The sequence below is a fragment of the Callithrix jacchus genome, chromosome 10 (genome assembly GCF_049354715.1).
Source record: "Callithrix jacchus isolate 240 chromosome 10, calJac240_pri, whole genome shotgun sequence".
NCBI lineage: Eukaryota > Metazoa > Chordata > Mammalia > Primates > Cebidae > Callithrix > Callithrix jacchus.
In genome coordinates, this window is record NC_133511.1 from 65,743,512 (window position 1) to 65,761,682 (window position 18,171).

The 18,171-nt window shown below is 51.6% G+C and overlaps 1 protein-coding gene across 19 annotated transcripts in view; it reads right to left on the reverse strand.

The window, feature by feature from the left end:
• Positions 1–3,721: 3,721 nt before the first annotated feature.
• SLCO2B1 (solute carrier organic anion transporter family member 2B1) overlaps positions 3,722–18,171 on the reverse strand; it is an 84,429-nt gene continuing 69,979 nt past the window's right edge. For 12 of the 19 annotated variants that reach the window (XM_035265435.3, XM_078340230.1, XM_078340233.1 and 9 more), the window contains 6 exons: positions 16,422–16,779; positions 13,355–13,520; positions 9,740–9,903; positions 6,885–6,949; positions 6,423–6,543; positions 3,722–5,440 (listed from right to left, as the gene is read on the reverse strand). In XM_035265435.3, coding sequence (XP_035121326.3) covers positions 5,260–5,440; positions 6,423–6,543; positions 6,885–6,949; positions 9,740–9,903; positions 13,355–13,520; positions 16,422–16,779 — 1,055 coding nt within the window. In that variant the 3' untranslated portion in view covers positions 3,722–5,259. Of the gene's footprint in view, positions 5,441–6,422; positions 6,544–6,884; positions 6,950–9,739; positions 12,044–12,682; positions 12,854–12,879; positions 13,066–13,354; positions 13,521–16,421; positions 16,780–18,171 lie in introns of those variants that run through there. The other 7 variants (XM_078340232.1, XM_078340234.1, XM_078340235.1 and 4 more) reach the window with 4 other exon arrangements.

Genomic DNA, 18,171 nt, shown 5'->3' on the forward strand with positions numbered 1-18,171 from the left:
GAGTGGCATTGAGGGCATCACCCACTTCTTTAGCCTCACCCTCCCCATGTCTTCTCTCTCAGGCCATGTTGCAGCCCTGCTAATCTAGTGGAATATCCCATGCCTGCCAGGAGCTTTCTGTTTACTGAGTCTTTGTACAGTTTCTTCTGCCTTGACACCCTTCCCAACTTACTGCTTGGTGCATTCCCACTGGTCTTTCCAGCCTCACCTTAGATGTCTCACTTCAAAGATGCCTCTCCTGACCTGGCTCCAGCTCTCCTGCTTCTCTTGATTGTGGCACCCACCCCCTGCCTGAGCTCTTGGCCTTCACTTATCTTTTCCACTCAAAGCCCCCATGGTGCAACCAGTGGCCTTTCCAAAATACAAATCCTGTCATGTCACTCCCTGCTTAAAATAACTAGCCAATGGAATAATCCATCAATCAATGCTTCAGGGGTTCCTCCTTGTCCTCGGGAAAGCATCCAAACCTTCAGCTGGAACTCCACAGTTAGTCCCTGCTGGTTTTCCCAGCCTCCGTTCTCTTCTCTCTCCTGATTGCCCTGCACATGCAGTGCCCTCTGGCCATTTTGCTCTTGTCACCATATATCTCTCTCTATCATTGCTCATCCTCTTGTTTCTCCTGCCCATTCCCACCTTCTCCACTTGAGGAAGTCCATCTAATTCCTAAGGCCAGCTCTGATCTAACATCTTGGAAGCCTTCCCTATTGGCCCCAGGGAGAGTCCTTGGCTTCCTCTTCTCTCTCCTGTATGACTACTCATGCTTTTGTTACTGTTTGTCAGCTTGTCTGGTTACACTGAGAGTTTCCTGAGTAGAGATTATACCTGACACATGGCTGTGTCCCCAGCAGTGCCAGGAGAGGGGCACAGAGCAGTATATGTTGCTTGCATGAGTGGTTGAATGAAATCCAACCTTGGACCATCACTTCTTGGCCAGCCCCAGAACTGCTATTTCCCAGGGTAAGCCCATTTGATAGCCAAAGGGGAAGCGGAAGGGAGGGACTGCTCTGGGAGGGAGAAAGAAAATCAATAAAAATGTAAATCTGGTTGAGAAAAGCTGTCCCAAGCTGGCTGTGGGGAGAGATAAGGCTGGGCTGGCTGAGCCCTGGCTGACAGTGGAGGAGAGATTAGGGGACAATGGAGCAGTGGCCAGGGTAGGGAAAGGAGGTGTGCTCCCCTCTCTGTCATCACTGCCCCCTCCAAGCCTGATGCTCTATGTGTGCATTAAGTTTTTCAGGGACAGAAGGGAAAGGGAGCTTACAATCTTGACCATCAGGCACATTTTCTTACCCAGTCATCACAGCTTCTAGGAGACAGGAGCTAGGCATGCTCAATCTCAGGAAACTGAGGGGCAGAGATGTTAAATCATTTGTTCATAGTCACACTGTAATAAGTGGCAGAGTCAAGATTTTATCCCAAGTCTGACTCTCTCCACAGCTCTAATCTTTTCACAGGGCTTTTGATTGGGGATCTGGGATTCTTAGGTGGTCTACACCCAGGCATCAGATGATCTTCAACCTCTGAAATAATATGATGCACAATTGTGTATATGTCTGTGTGTTTTATGTTTAATTGACAGTCTATGTCTTTGATCAGATCCTCAGAGGTGGTTGTCACCTGCCCCCCCTCATTGCCTGTATCATGTTACCTTCCTGGAGTTGGTGGCCTTTGAGCCGGGCCTGGAAGATTGGGTAGGACTTCACAAAGTAGGGATGGAGAGACAAGCAGTGCTGGGCCGGGTGGGGGGATGAAGAAGGTAACCCAGGTCAGAGGGAACAGCATAAGCAAAGGTATGTGAGGGGGAAAGAATTCAACACCTCCAGGCAATGGTGAGGACGCCCAAGAGTTCCCTCTCACTTATGTGCATGCCAGTCATGACATGACTCCTGGATGCCAGGTCCTGATGGGTCATCTGCCTGCCCTGGAACTTCCCAGCATCTAGCATCCCAGACATTCCCAGGGTCTACAAGAAAAGAAACCTCAGGCCTAGGCATCAGGATGTCAGTTCTGGTCTGAGTCCTGTCCTCTGCTGACTTTACACCGGCAGAATCTTATCAGGGAGACTTAATGTCTTCTCCCAGCTTCATGGTACAGGGTAAGAAAGTAAGCTCACCGATGCAACTTTTTTGTGGCTCTTCATTGACAAGAGGCTATATTAGGGGAGAGGACTTCCCCGGGGCCCCCACAGGGCCTGGAAACCCCTCTGACCCTGATCTGCTCCACTCCTTGGCTCCCAGCCCATTTCTCTCTTGGGTAACTCCTGAGTCTCCTTACCATGGCCAGTTTGGAAGGCTTTAGGCACAAGGACCTCATCTCTTCCTTCAGATCTTGACTCAACCAAGAGACCGACTCACCGTGATGTGAATGCAGCTTGAGCACCCAGAACTCTCCTCAGATCCAGGGAGGGCCTCAGGGATGTGTTCATGTTGTCATAGTTTTGTAAAACTGGCAAAGGTAAGATACTTTAAACACAATCAAGATTATTATTTTCTTTCCATTCCAACTTCCCTTGTGTTTCAATTTTCCTTTATATGAGGTCCTTGGAGTGGCCATGGGCACTTCTGGGATTTGACCAAGGGGAAGCCGAGTGGCGGGGCTGATTTGATTTGGGTTGATCAGGATATATTTATGGGGTTCTCTGAAACAGAGGATATGTTAATATCTATGTGGTTCTCTATGTATGGATAAATCATTGCTAGTCATCTCTGTGTAGAGAATAGCTTCTAGGAATTCTACCCACTGCCCAACTCACTTAGCATTGTGATATTAAGGTGCCATATGCAGAGGTCATATCATGATACAAATGTGTTTCGTGGCACCCAGCCCAGGAAGTATATGGGCAGTAGAGGAGAAAGAGGAGAAACCAGGTTTGAAATGTACAGAGCCAGAAGCTAGTCTGTGGAAAACTCTTCTAATCATCGGGGCAGAAAATGTGTTTTATAGGTTATGTAGCCAGTTAACAAAAGTATGCATTTTGGGGGGATTGTGTGATGTATCTGTGTTGATTTCTTTTCTCATTATGTTATAGGTAAATATAGGTACTTTTGTACCTAATTTTATATTCACAGTTTTGTATATTTTTCTTAAAGAGGGCTCCTCAAGTTATAAAACCTTCAGTTCCCACAAGGTCTCCATCCAACCTTGGCTCCATCATTTATTTTCTGTGTGATCTTGGGGAAGTCACTTGTGCGTTCTGAGCCCGTTTCCTCTTCTGTGAAATGTGAATGACAATTTGAACAGGTGAGGATTCAGAAGTCCTCGTGACCTTATTCCAGTTTTGAAACCATTAGTAGAAGAAGTCACTCAGTCAAACAAAAATTAGACCAGAATATAAAGACAGGAAAAGATGTAATATACAAGCATTAATGGTGAGCAATGAATCTGGTAAAACTTAAATCTAAGTAAATGGAGCTGATGTGGTCCTTGCAAACCTCTAATGCAGTTTATAAAGAAAGAATTTTTGTAATGGAAGAGACATTATGAAGGAACAAATTTAATAATAAGCCATATCTATAATTCCAGATGTTTTTTCCCTTGTAAAACCTGGGAAAGTGCTCTATGTGTTCATAGAGGCAGAAGGAATATAAACATCCTAAAAGCCTCATATTGTTGGAGGAGACTTTGAAATTCTTGGCATTGATACATACAGAATCAGATATTTTTTAAACATTTACAGATACCAACCAGCAAAATAAAAAGGGAATTGGAACTTCTGTACCTTTCCTTTTTATTATTTTATTTTTTATGCACTATGGAACCTTTATTGTTCATGTGATTTCTGTACATAAGGATATGAGAGTAACCCTTTTACAAATGGAACTAAGTTACCCTTTTTATTTTATCACATGGGAAAGTCTCAAAGCCCAAGCACTGAGAGCTTCTCAGAAGGCAAGAGCCGCATGTGACCCCAGCTTCCCCCCAGCCCCCAGCACAGGGCCAGGAAGCCACACTACTGGTGGCTCCCTGTCTGCTGCTCCAAAGCAGCAGGTCCCAGCCAGGTGGGGTGTATAGTGACAATAGGTTGGGCTGGGAGCTGATGAGCAAACTCTCTCCTCCCTGAAGGGAAATAACCAGGCCAGATACGACTAGTCATAAAACAAAACAAGGCCTGATGTAGAAAAGTATTGGGTCATCAGATCCAGGCAAGTCATAGCATCACTTATTACACGGAGCTGAGCTTTACTGCTCCCGGCACTACAGTCCTGGGCATGATGCCAGCCCAGGCATCTGGAGAACCAGGTGCCACCCCCGAAAAAACAGTGTCACAGAACTAGACATTATTCATGCAGCCCCAGGTGACACAGACCCAGGCACCCACGAGGAAACAGAGAAATCAGGATCCTATTCACAAAGGTCGCAGAGACTTTGGTGGTCCCTGGTCACAGATACGAAATCTTGGTAATGTGTAGGTATCAGTGAGAGCACACTGAGTGTGTGTTTTTCTAAAACTAGAAAATACCCAAGTGTGAGCCTGAGTCTCCCTCCCTACCCCAGGGCCCAGACTTGCCCACCCAGGGCCCCTAAGACAGGTGCAGGGGCTCACACCTCAACCGTGGCTTCTCGAAGGCAAGGGCTAGAACTTCCTTAGATGGAGAGTGAGTCTTCCCGCTCCAGCTAAGGCTTCCTGAGGCCCCACTACAGGCCTCCTGAAGGCCCTGCCAAGTCTGGGTGTTTGCACCTAAGGCCAGCTCCTTCCTCCCTGTGGGGGTCTATCCAGAGTCCAGCTCAGTGCTCTGCCTCCAGGGGGCGCCAAAGGGACACTTCTTAAAGGCTGCTGACGTTGGGAAGGAGATCTGAATGTACCCTAGCCGCAGATGGTCACAGCTGAATGAGCCGGAAGGCTGGCAAGTCCATTTCCACTGAGGCTGAGGCTCAGAGAGGGTGATCCAGGCGAGTGTAGACCTGGGCTAGGGCCCAGCATGGAGAGCAGCCTGGCCTACTACGGCCCACTTCACTATCCTAGGCCCCAGGGAAAGGTATGCAGTCCTACCCAGGAAAGCCTGGACCTGGCTGGCTAGGGGAAGAAAGAGGAAGATCCTCTTGCTTCAAAGATGGCCAACATAGCAAACCCCAAACAACTCTTTGGTTCAGACTAGCAAGCAAAGGCTCAGAGAGGATCAGTGCCTTGCCTGTAGTCACACGGCAATTTAGTGGAGGAGCCAGAATGGAACATAGGGCTCTTGATACCCAATCTTTGGCAAAGGGCCCAGAGGAGGTACTGCTGTGGCTGCCACTCTTGGCCAGGTGGGGACCCAGGACAGCTCACACTCGGGAGTCCTCCGACTTCTTCCCTGGTTCTGACACTAGCAGTTGCTGCTCCAGGCCAGGGCTGGATCTACTCTCCTTGGTCCTTGCCTCCTTGGTCTGCTGCCTCAGGACAGCCAAAACTAAGGCAAAGCAGATCATGGAACCTGTTTTGTAGAAGAACTGGAGGCCGATGAACCTGGGGAAAGAATGGGAACCCTTGAACTCAAGAGCTGCCAGATCAGGGCATGGACGTCAGCAGCCATCCCTCATTGTGAAATCAGAGACACTGAGGCCTCAGGGAGACAGTGATCTCTGCTGGGGCTCTTCCCTGGAGGAGGGGGAGAGGCTCTGCTGAAGATGCCTGGGCATCTTCATCACCCTGTCCTGAACTCTGCTATGTGGCCTGGGCTGGCCCTGCCTCTCTTCGAGCCTGTCTAAGGGTTCAGGGGGCCTGACAAGTACGATTTTGTATTGCCCCACCTGCCGCAAGAACAAAAGGATTCCCTCTCCCCTGTTTAACCAACAAGGCCCTTGTTTGACTTTTCCTCTTCTAGGAAGCACCCCCTCCCTGCCCCTGCCGTGGATAGTCCCAGCCCACAGGAACTGTGCTCTCCTCACCCCCTCAGAGCTGAAAGCGACCAGCTCCCTGCCCCCAGCCCTGCTAGCAAGACCTCTCCATATCCATCCCAGGCCAGCTGCCTCTGTACAGAGTTCCCCATTGTACAGATGGGAAGTTCCTTTGAGTTCCCCATTGCACAGGGGGGAAGACTGAACCCCAGAGAAGATAAGTCCCATGATGAGGGAGACAGAGCTGGGCCTGAAACACAGGACTCCTGTGTCCTAGACAGGCCTTTCTCCCCAGCCTTTCACCCCAAGTCCCTCTCACATCATGGCTGCTCCTCTGTTTCTCCCCACATTCCTGCATAGACTCCGTGGTCAAAGCCCAGCTCTGCCCCAGTTATTAGCTGTGTGACCTTGAGCTACTTGCTTTCACTCTAACTTTCCTCACCTACAGAAGGGGGACGCAGTGTCTAGCATGAAGGACTGGTGAGCTCAGCACTGAATGTATAATAGTGCATGTCAGCTAGCAGGTAGACTTAAATGAAATCTCCCCTCCCTGCTTGGGACTCTGAGAGTATTTCCAGCACCCTTCCCATAGCCGTCACCCCAGGTCTCACCGGTTTCGGAGCAGGTCATTATTGTAGTAGCGACAGACAGCTCGATGCCCACAGCTCAGGGCCCAGTGCACACAGGTGGTGTCGATGGCACTGCCATGGATCACAGGGCTGGGCATCCAGGCTGAGGGAGGCAGTGCTCAGGGGCAACGGAAGGCCAACCATCCTGCCCTACCCCCTCCCTGGCATGCACATCCCCTAAGGGGCTCTGGGTTACTGGGATCTCTTGGCTCGCTGGCCCTCAAGCCCGCCCCACCCCTGCATCTGAGGTGGCTTCCTGACAGGCTGGCTGGCTTCTGCCTGCACACCCTGCTTTAGGAGAGCTGGGCCAGGTCTGTCACCCCATGGGTTTATGAGCCCTTAGATCAGGGATTGAGTTCCGCTTATGCCTGTGCCCCAGGCCTGATACACAGTGGGCCTCTGGACCCCATCACCACCACCAATGGTCCCAAGCAAGATCTTTACCCAATATTCTTAGTAACATGAACTGGATGCCCACGGCCAAAGCCTTGTCTTCTTTCTTCACTCCCCTAACAAGCAGAGACATGGGCAACATGAGGTTGGAGGGGTTCCACCCCGAGGGCCACGCATCAATGTTGAAGGGGTCTCATCAGGCCTTTCTCTCCCACCACCCAGCACCAGCCTCCCTCCCATCTGAAGATCTAGCCTGGGGGCCTCAGGGCTGTACGCCATCCCTTTTCAACCTGTGGAGCCTGGTCCCATGTGCAAGACAACACACCCACTAACCATCAGGGTCCTGTGCTGACCTCCGTATATTTCTGGTCACAGACATCACTCCTCTTCCTCCACTCACTGGTCCCATCAAATTCTCCCCTTGCTCCTACAGTTGGCAAGACCTGGAGCTTGGACAGCCAGACACTTCCCCAGCACCCCCAACCACTCTAATGCCACAGCCTGAAATCCTCTGGCTCCTACCAGATAACACCAGTGGCTGGCATTTATGGAGTGCTTACCACAGGCTCGGTAATTCTGCCCTGCAACCCCACATCACTCCTATGAGCTGGGTATACATTAGCCCCATTTTACAGATAAGGAGACTGACACTTAGACAGGTTAATAACTTGGCCAAGATCCCATGGTTGACAGGGGTCAGGGCCAGTATCCACGCAGCCCAGAGCCTCTGTTCTCAACTCCTTTTAGCCAGGCTGCCTGTTGGGCATCTGATTCCTTTACTTTCCCTCCCAGGCCAGCTTGTGTTATAGATCTACACATCTTCTGGTATTTGCGAGGGGCTCCATTTCCCTTCTAATTTCCTAGAAAGTAGATAGTGAATAAAATAATCCCAGGAGAAGGAAAATGGAAATTATCTTGCTCTGAGGTCCCTGTGATATTGTGAGATATGTATTTGGTGTCTGGCATACACTCCTAAAATTCTTGGACTCTTCAAAGCAGAAAGTGTCTTTTTGTCTGCTAATGTGTCGACTGATGGCAGACAGCCCCTAGGCAGCTTCAGGTTGGGGCTTGGTCACCAGAGGGACCAAGGCAGGATTAGAGGGTTGGGACTTTCAGCCCCAACCTCCAGGAAAGGGGGAGGGGCTGAAGGTTAAAGTGATACCAATGTCCAGTGATTTAACCAATCATGCCTATATAATGAAGCTTTGGAGAGCTTCCAGATAGCTGAACACATGGAGGTTCCTGCAGGGCACAGCCAGGGAGGGCATGAAAGCTCCGCCCCCATACCTTGCCCTGTGCATGACTTCATCTGTATCGTTTGTAATATCTTTTATATAAACTGATAAACATTAAGTAGATGTTTTCCTGAGCTCTAAGCCACTCTAGCAAATAAAGCAAATTCAAAGATGGGGCTGTGGCAATCCCAGTGTATGGCTGGTGGGTCAGAAGCACTGGAAAACAACCTGGGGCTTGCGGTTGGCATGTGGAGAGGAAGGACAGTCTTGTGGAACTGAGCACTTAGCCTGTGGGATCTGATGCTGTCTCCAGGTAGATCGTGTCAGAGTAGAATTGGAGGACATTGGCTGGGGTCCCCTGCACAATTGATCACATGCTTGGTGTGTGGGAAAATACCCTCACACTTCTGGTTGCAGGAGTCTTCTGTGTTGATTATTGAGTGTCAGAAATAGAAACACTGTTCTACCTAGCCAGGCGCGGTGGCTCACGCCTGTAATCCCAGCACTTTGGGAGGCTGAGGTGGGTGGATTACTGAGGTCAGGCGTTCGAGACCAGCCTGGCCAACATGGTGAAACCTCATCTCTGCTAAAAATACAATTAGCTGTAATCCCAGCACTTTGGGAGGCCGAGGCGGGTGGATCACAAGGTCAAGAGATCGAGACCATCCTGGTCAACATGGTGAAACCCCGTCTCTACTAAAGATACAAAAAATTAGCTGGGCATGGTGGCACGTGCCTGTAGTCCCAGCTACTCAGGAGGCTGAGGCAGGAGAATTGCCTGAACCCAGGAGGCGGAGGTTGCGGTGAGCCGAGATTGCGCCATTGCACTCCAGCCTGGGTAAAAAGAGCGAAACTCCGTCTCAAAAAAAAAAAAAAAAAATACAATTAGCTGGGCGTGATAGTGGGTACCTGTGATCACAGCTATTAGAGAGGTTGAGGCAGGAGAAACGCTTGAACCCAGAAGGAGGAGGTTGCAGTAGGCCAAGATTATACCATTGCGCTCCAGGCTGGTTGACAGAGCAAAACTCCATTTCAAAAAAAGAAAGAAAAACTGTTTTTTTCTTACTCAGTCCTCTTATCCCAGCCCCCACCTTAGGAGACACTGACTTTGAACTCAGGTGACAGTTTTTCAGGGCCAGCGGGCACCCTTAGGACGAAGGCCACAAAGATCTTGGCCCAAAAGGCAGTGCTCAGCATGGGCTGGGTCCACAGCGGGCACCTAATAAGCACTTGTAGCCTTGAAGCAGCATTCAGCGTCATGCACCAGACTGGCATAGTTTGGTTTCCAAGACGCACCTCCTGCAGCTCATCCATTGCAGGTATGATGCCCCCCCTCCAGAGGCCAGGACAGGGCCCGAGGTGTGTCTTCCTCTCCCTGGGCAGTTAGGAGCCTGGGCTCTGGGCCAGGGAACCGGTACTATTCCACCCAACACGTGCTATGTGACAGGCTGGCTCCTAAACTTCTCTGAGCCTCAGTTTTCTTAGCTGCAAGATGGGGAGAAAACCTCACCTCAGTGGGTTGCCATGGGATGAACACAGTTAAGGCCATGTCATGGGAGCCAGGACACCTAAGTGGCCTCCTTCCTTGAACTCCCCCTTGGAATTCCTTGTCCTGCCTGTGGTTAAGGACCTCTTGGTATCCACCTGCCCCTGCCCTGCCCCTGGCCTCACCTTAGGATGAGCAGGAAAGAGGGTGTGTGGGTCAAACAGGCCAAGGCCGAGCCCAGGCTGACCAGGAGCAGGAAGGGCACCACCAGGTGGCTGCAGGTTGAGTCGCAGGATCCTGCCAGCACAGGGTTGTCCCCCGCCACGCAGCTGCAGTTGGTGTAGAAAACCTGGAATGGGAAGGGGGAAGAGACTTCAAGAGCCTCCAAGGGCAGGCAGCTGGCCAAGGGCTTGCAGCTGGGAAGGCTTTTGAAAGGCCCAAGACCCACAGCCAGCTGGGGTAGAGCTGGCTGGAGCCCGAGATCCTGACTCGTTGGCTGAGCAGGGCCAGCTTGAGGAGCAGGCACCTCAAGGGCTGTCTATGCACAAGTCGAGCTGAGCCTGGGCTGAGGCGATGGGCAGGGAGAAGGAAGCAGAAAGTAGAGAAGAAGAGGGAAGGACCCAGAAGAGCATCATTCTCCCACACTCTACACAACAACTGCAAGAAAACATCCCCAGGCTGGCCATGCCTCTGGGCTGGCCCCCTGGAGTGTTTGATCCCAGCCTGTACTGTCTCCTTAGGTAGCCAGGAAAACCTCCAGCCAAGGACTCTGAGAAGTGATCCGGACTGCCAGGGCCCACAAGCACCCGATAGAAGCCAGGCCAAGCCATGAAGCCTGAGCTTTTCTTTATTTTCCCATAGATCAGAGCTTCTAGACTCATGCCTCAGCCACGCAGGGCTTCAAATGGGAGACAGGTGTGCCGAGATTGGTCCCATCAGCTCTGGAGGTGGCTGGCTGGCCTGGGCAGCTGAAGCCCTCTGGGCCTCTCACCTCCAGCCCTGCCAGCTGCAGACACTTCCTAGTGTGAAAATGGTTGGGAAACCCTGAGGTTGATGCTGGGGGCCTGGGGAGAGTTTTAAGCAAGGGAGATGAGACTGGATGGTACAAAGTCTGTTCTTGGGGCTGCACGGAGGAGGGACCAGATGGGGGAGGAAGGCCAGGGGCCCATCACAGAGAATGGGCTTGTGGGTGGATGGGTAAAAGGGTTTGGATTTGAAGTTACTTAGCAGGTGGAATCAGAGAAAGGCAGGAGAAAGAGAGCACATGAGCACTTAGGCTTGGGTGACCAGATGGTCTCCAACGCCGGCAGAGCCAGTATGTAGGATGAGGCTGTGCTGGCCCTTGTGCATGACCCCTAAGTGCATATCATCTTACACCATAGGAAAAGTGGCTCTTGAACCTCCACCTACAGGCTGGAGATACAGTGGAGGGACAAGAAATGGAGAAATGCTAAGGCAAGCTTCCTGGAAGGGAGACATCCTGCCCCTGCTCCTTTTCTCAGAAGCAGAGGATTGCTGGGATGAACACAAAGGCTGGAGGCTTCGCTTGGGTTTTTCCTGACCTTTCAGTCACATTCATCTAATTCTATGGCAGGAAGTTTTTCTTATGAATGACTTCAATCCCTTTGCTGCCTCAGAGCCTCATTCCAGAACCCAGAGCATTCAGCCACACACCTGTGCAGTCGTCAGCCTGCCCCATCTTACCTCATTTGCTCTCGCACGCATAAGCTGTTACCAAGAAGCTATGCTGGGCGCTAAGCCAAGCTGCTCACTATCTGAGGAGGCACACATGTCAAGACACAATTCCAGGCCAGTGTGATGACTGTTCCCGAGTGCTGGCCTGGTCTCAGCTACACCCTCCTCCAAATACTGCACCTAAATCCAAGCCTCCATGAAGCTCCAAAAAGGGGGCTGGCTGGGAGGCCAGGGCCTTGCTGTCTAGTCCCAGCCCTGGTATTGACCCTCTGGGCAATGCCTGGTCCTATCCTGGACCTCCATGTCTCATCTGTACAATGGGTGTAATAGGAATGCGTATTACTGAGTGTTTAAAATTTCCTAGGCACTGTGCTGTGTGCTTTCATGGATAACGTCATGTGGCTCTTCTCTTACTATTTAATGAATTCATCCATGTAAAGCATTTATTCAGCACATTGCCTGCTCTGTAGTAGGCAATCAATAATATCACCCCTATTTTACGTACCAAGAAACTGAGGCACTGGTTAAATAATTTGCCTAAGGTAACAGTCAGTTAGAGGCAGAAGAGAGGTTTAAACTGGGCTCCATATCCACGGGAGTTCACTGCTCCACCTGCTAAGGTCTGAGGGCCTCTGGAAGGGCTCTCAGGCCCAGGTGGTGTCTGGCTGGCGTCTGAAGGATTACCTACCATCAACAGGTTCTGCTGCACCAGCTGGTCCAGCCCAGGCCTTTCCCTGGAGGAGCCTTGGGCTTAGATGCTGATGCCCAGCAGGAGAGTGAGAGGTGGGAGGACTCTGGAAAGAGGGAGATGTTGTCATAACAACCAGCCTGATGCTGCTGTCTCCCTCCCTGTCCCCCAGGTTGATTACAGCCTTGGAGGGCTGAGAAGGCAGACATTGTCCCCCTTTGTCATTTTGGGGGACTGAGGAAAAAGGGGAGGAGGAACCAGCTGGTCTTCATTTTCCTAAAATTCAGAATGCACTGCTACTGATTACACTGCCCTCATTTCCCCACTGGGCCCCTGGCTCTGGGTCATCAGCTCCCAGTACAGGGCCTGGCACATAGGAAGAGACGGGTGAAAGTCTGTTGACTGACTGACTGACTGAATGCTCACTGGCCTTCTGTGTCCTACCCTGTACTCTGCTCACCTGCCCCACGTTATGGCCTCAAGTGTGATTAAACACAGATCTGACCTTGTTACTCCCTTGCTGAAAACCCATCCATGGCTCCCCACTGCTCTCCAGAAAGCCCCCAGTCTTGGCCTGGCATTCAAGGCCCCTCTTTGGGCCCTACCTTCCCTTCATGAATCCTTATGCTTCTGCTCCAACAGAAACACTGTGTGTACATGCTTGCATGTGCAAGTGTGTTCCTCCAGACCTCCACTTATGCCATTCCCCCTGCTGGAAAGCCCTTCCCTCCCAAGATCTAGTTACCCCATTCATTCTTGAAGGTCTGGCACAAACGCTACTTCCATGAAGGCTTCTCGCCCAGGTGGGATGTGTCTTTCCATCTTTGTGTGTAGTTGTAGGGACTGGTTGTCTGGCCTATCAGCACGTCTGGAATTCCTGGGAGTTTTTCCTTTTGCATCTCCCCTGCACAGAGATCTGGAAGTCAGAATGGATCACCTCTGTGCCCTGGGCCCAGGCTGGCAATGAAAGCTTTATTTTTATGTTTTGAGATGGAGTTTCACTTTGTTGCCCAGATTGGAGTTCCATGGCGTGGTCTCGGCTCACTGCAACCTCCATCTCCCAGGTTCAAGTGATTCTCCTGCTTCAGCCTCTCGATTAGCTGGGATTGCAGGCATGGACCACCATTTCTAGTAGAGATGGAGTCTTACCATATTGGTCAGGCTGGTCTGGAACTCCTGACCTCAAGTCATTCACCTGCCTCAGCCTCCCAAAGGGCTGGGATTACAGATGTGGGCCACCACACCCAGCCAATGAAAGCTTATTGAGAGAATAATGTTCTACATCCGTCAACAGAGAGAGATAGAGAGAAGAGAGAAGAGAGTGACAGCATGTCGAGGTGAAGAGTATGGCAGGCCCACAGAGACAGGGCAGACAGAGCCCTGAGGGGCAGAGGTTGCCACCAGAGGCCTGACTCACCTGGCTTTTGTCCAGAGCATCCTGGACCACTCGGCTTGAGCAGCCTGCGTGGCAAGGTGTGATGTATTCCACACGAGTGCTGGGGTCGCAGACAGGGTTAAAGCCATCCGATTGGCAGGAGCAGGCCTCCATGCAGCCTGGAAACAGCTCCAGCCCAGGCTGGGCACTGGTGGGAGAGAAGGCCCATAGGGTTGGCCTGGTTTTCCCTGCTTAGACCACTAGCTGGGGCCTCCTCAGCCCTGCAGCCAAGAGCAATGGCCAGAGGTTTTAGCTCCACAAAGAGGCTTTTCACCATCAGGGCTGCCCCATGATGGTACAATAGTGAGCTCCTTGCAATGAAGATGTGTAAGTAGGGAGACAGGCCCCCTAGATCCTACAAGTCTTTAAGCTTCTTCAAACCTCTCTGCACCTCAGTGACCCTTCTTCAGGGTATACAAGATAAAAGTCCTCCCAGGAGTTAGTGTCAGATGAAGAGTATCTTTCCCTCAATGAGCTTCCTTTCCCTGAAAATCAATGATTGCTTCCTTTCTCAGAAAATCAGGGCTATAAGTGTGGGACCTGATCAGGAGACCTGACCACCTGTGCCCTGCCTCTCTGGGCCTCAGTTTCTCTGCCTATCATGGCCATCCTGCAGTCTCACTCCCACCACACTGTTCACTGTGTTAGGGCACATTTTAGTCCCACCTGCTTCACTCCTGAGGGTCTGCTCCCAAATCCCCATGGTGTCCCAGTTCCAGGTGGCCAAGGCAAGATGAAGGTGGTCAGGGGCAGGAGGTCGGAGGGAGGCTGAGTCTGAAAGGGAGGTTACCCTGGGAGGACAGCAGGGAGGTGGTCCCTGGGACTGAGAGTGTCACCTGGCTTCATGCTAGAGGGGAGCACAGCAAATCTGCCAGGAAGACAGAGGCCCAGAGAGGCTGTGCCTCATTTAGGGTCACATAGGAGTCTGGTGGCCACGCTACGGAGGAGGCCAGAGGCAGAAGCTGGAGGTTTCTGTCTTGGGCTTGGGGCAGGTGTGGGGCAGAGGCCCAGGCCAATCGGAGAGGCTCAGACTGGATCTTAGTGAAATCTCAGTTCCATGGAAAAGAGGGTGAGCAAGAGCTAGAGATGGTCTCTAGCCAGGGTGTGAGGCGGGGAAGTGGAGCATGGGGCAAAGTGAGCTTCTCTCCCTCCCTGGGGTGAGGAGGTGCTCCATCTAAGTGGGAAGGAAGATCATCAGCCACAGAATCTTTCCTCTTCCTCCTCTACCAGACAGTGCTCATGTGTGTCTGACAACATCTTGGCACATCTCCCTCGGGGTGGGGGTGGGAGTGGGAAGACTGGCACTGTCTGAGCTGAGGGCCCATTGGGAGGCGGTGCCGGGGACTCTGCCAAGGGAGAGGCACTTCCCAGAACCCTCTGCCAGCAGCTAGAAGACTGAGCAGGTGAGAGCGAGGGGACCCTTCCTCCACCCCTCACTCTCATTGACCACATCTGGAGCTGATTGCTTCTATGGAAAGAGTCTGTTCCAGCTGTGGGGGTGACTTCACCCCTCTAAGCCTCACTGTACTCATCTGTGAAATGGGGCTAATACCAGGACCCATTACAGAGATCCCATGGAGGTTTGAGACGCAATATGGGAAGATGCTCAGTGTGTGGGAGACCTTCGATTCTTGCAGCTGTTGGTACCTGTGGTTGTGCAGGGATATGGAGAGTTCTTCTTGCCTAGCTCAGTTGGTCCCAAAAGACCTCCTCAGCGAATCAGACCCCAGAGCTTAGTGAATAAACTGTGAGAGTTTCAGTGAGAACAAAGGTGACATGAGATGTCAAAGCTAAGGTGTAAAGGGAGAAGAAAAGAGAGATGGGCCTGTGGGATGAGTTGACTTTTTCTCCCATGTACTGTTTAAAAAATTGTGGTAAAATATCCATTTACGTTTGATTCTCAAAATCATTTGATTGAGGACCTGCCTCCCTCCTCAGATCAGGGGCTTCCTGAGGACCTGGCTAAAGCCCCCGCTGCCATGCCTAGAACAGGGCTCTGCACACAAGAGGCCCCAGTCTAGAGAGTGGAGTTCCCTCCCTATTTGGGAAAAGAGAGGCAGAGAATGAAATGGGGAGGAGGAGAGGCCAGCGAGGGTGGGACCTGGGACAGACGGGGAGGGGCTGGGTGCTCCCTGGCCCTGAGCTGAGCCCCTAACAGCCATGCAGGAGGAACCAACCCCTCCCACCCCATGAGGAAAGCTAGTGCCTGGATGGAGGCAGAAGATGCCAAGAAGGAGAGGTGGAGACAGAGAAAGTCGGGAAATTCTAGCTGAGTTTTGGGCCAACCTAAGCCTGGAGCAGTTTCCAGGAAAAATGAAATCATTCTGGAGAAGAGGAAGGAATGTAACTTCCAACCTCCTCTCCAAGAAGGCTCCCAAGGGTAAGGAGTGAGGGAGAATGAGAGGTAGGTGTCAAGAGCCTTCCCCCGGAAGGCAGGGGCAGGCACTGCCTCGCAGATGTGGAGAAAGAACTCTGTAATTTTAGAGCCATGGAGAAACAGAATTTCAGCTCCCAAGCTCTAAAACACAGAATGTCAGAGGTCTGCGGCCCAATCTTTTCCCTGTCTGAGTCCCCAGTGCAGCCTCCCGGATAGGGGCCATCCAGCTCCTTGCTCACCCTCTCACCCCCTTTCGTCCTGGGACAGAGAGCACGCTCCCTCCTGGGCAGGCCATTCCTCCGGCTGAGCTGGTCCTGCCTCCTGTAATGAGGCCTCTGCCCCACCTCTACTGCGCTCACAGGGCTTGGTCACTCTGGAGATGCCTTCCCATGGCGGACTCTGCCCTGTCTCAGCCTCCACACCTCCCCGGGCTTGAGAGTTTCTGCCCCTAAAGTCCCATGAATGCCCCTTCCAGTGGTGCCTGACACCTTCCCTAGAGCCTTCTGGAGCACCCCACTGTTTGACTGGAATCTCTAAAAGGCTGTTAAGTAGAGGTGGGGGGGTGAGATTGGAGGCAGGGAGTGCCCCTCTGGCCTGGCCTCTGCCCAGGGCCCCCTTCCTCCCTGTCCCGCCCTCCCAGGCTTGCCTTCACGTGTCCACACACACACTCACCCGGGCTGGTGGGTGATGCCTGCAATCTGGTGGCTGGGGCAGCCGATGAAGAAGAGTGGCAGGCTGAAGAAGAGACACAGCAGCATCCCCAGCAGGCAAAGGACACTGCAGCCCACGGGGCCCAGGTGGAGGCGCTTGACCAAGGCACCACCCACCACAATGCCCACGATGATCGAAGGGAAGGAGAGGCAGCCAATGAGCAGGTTGGCGTAGGAGGCTGTGATAAAAAACTGGCGCTCCAGGAACTTAGGCAGGAAGGTGCCCATGCCCGCAGCCATAGATGACAAGCACACTTGGGACAGGACCACCAGCAGGAAGGTGGGGTGGCGTAGGGTCTGCAGCAGCACCTTGGGGAAGACTGTGGGGGTGAGTGCAGAGGAGGTCAGAGCAGGCAGGGCAGCCAAGCCGTCCAGCGGAGACTGCCCTGCTGCCCTGCTTGGTTCAAGAGGTTCCATTCCTTCCAACCCATCCCATTCCTCTTAATTTTATTGCAATCAATTTTATCCCACTTGACTCCATTCCATTTATTCTAGTCCTTTTTCTCTCTTTCTTTTTTTTTTGAAACAGAATGTTACTCTGTTGCCCAGGCTGGAGTGCAGTGGTGCAATCTTAGCTCACTACAACTGCCGCCTCCTGGATTCAAGCAATTTTTGTGCCTCAGCCTCCTGAGTAGCTGGGACTACAGGCATGCACCACCACGCCTGGCTAATTTTTGTTTTTTTTTAGTAGGGATGGGTTTTAGTAGAGATGGGTGTTGCCATATCGGCCAAGCTGATCTCGAACCCTAGGCCTCAAGTGATCTTCCCACCTCGGCACCCCAAAGTGCTGGGATTACAGATGTGAGCCACGACACCTGGCCCTTATTCTAGTTTATTTCTGAAATTCTATTTCAATCTGTTCCATTGAGTTAGACTATATCTTATTCTAGGTGTGTGTTTTTTTCCATTCAATTCTATTTAGTTCTGTATAGTTTGGGTCCATGCCATCCTATTTGATTCTATTTCATCCATTCCATCTCATGTCATTTCATTTTTTCTATTCTACGTATTCATTCCTCTCCCCTGTCCAGCCCAGTTCTTTCCATCCTGTCCTGCTACAGCTTTTTCCAAGCCACCCAGGCCTTCATCCTCTCTTGCATCCCCAACACAGGCCCCAATCCCCTGCCCTGATCTCCCCATCCCTAGCTTGTGCTTCTCCATAGTCCTCTACCCAATGTACTATACCTTTCCCTCATCTAGCTGTTTTATTGTCACCCTACCAGAATGTAAGCCCCCTTTAAAAGATCAGGGGGTTTTGTTTGTTGTGTTCATTGCTGAATCTCCAGAGCCTGGGACATAGGAGGCACCTGAATTCGTGAATTCGTGAAATGAAGGAAGTAATGAATGGACATATGGACTAATATGTGATTAAATTGTCAGTATGTCTGGGGCAGAATCAAAGACCTCCCTCAAGCTTGGTGCTGGGAGGCTTCCTGGAGGCTTCCCTTCCTGGAGGTGGGACAGAGCTAGGGCCTAAAGAATGGGGGAATATGGCGAGGTGAAGCAAGGAGGAAAAGGAATTGAGTAGGGGCACAGGAGGGGCAAATGCTTGGAGATAGGAAAAAAAGTGACTGTTCTGGCAATAATGACATCCCCAGTCTGCTGCTAGCTCCTAAAATGGTGCCTCTTTCACAGGTTGCCCCCATTGCAAGTCTGCTAAATTGAAGGGCACGAAAGGGTGGGAAAGTTTTTCGTCTCTGGGCTCTAGCAGC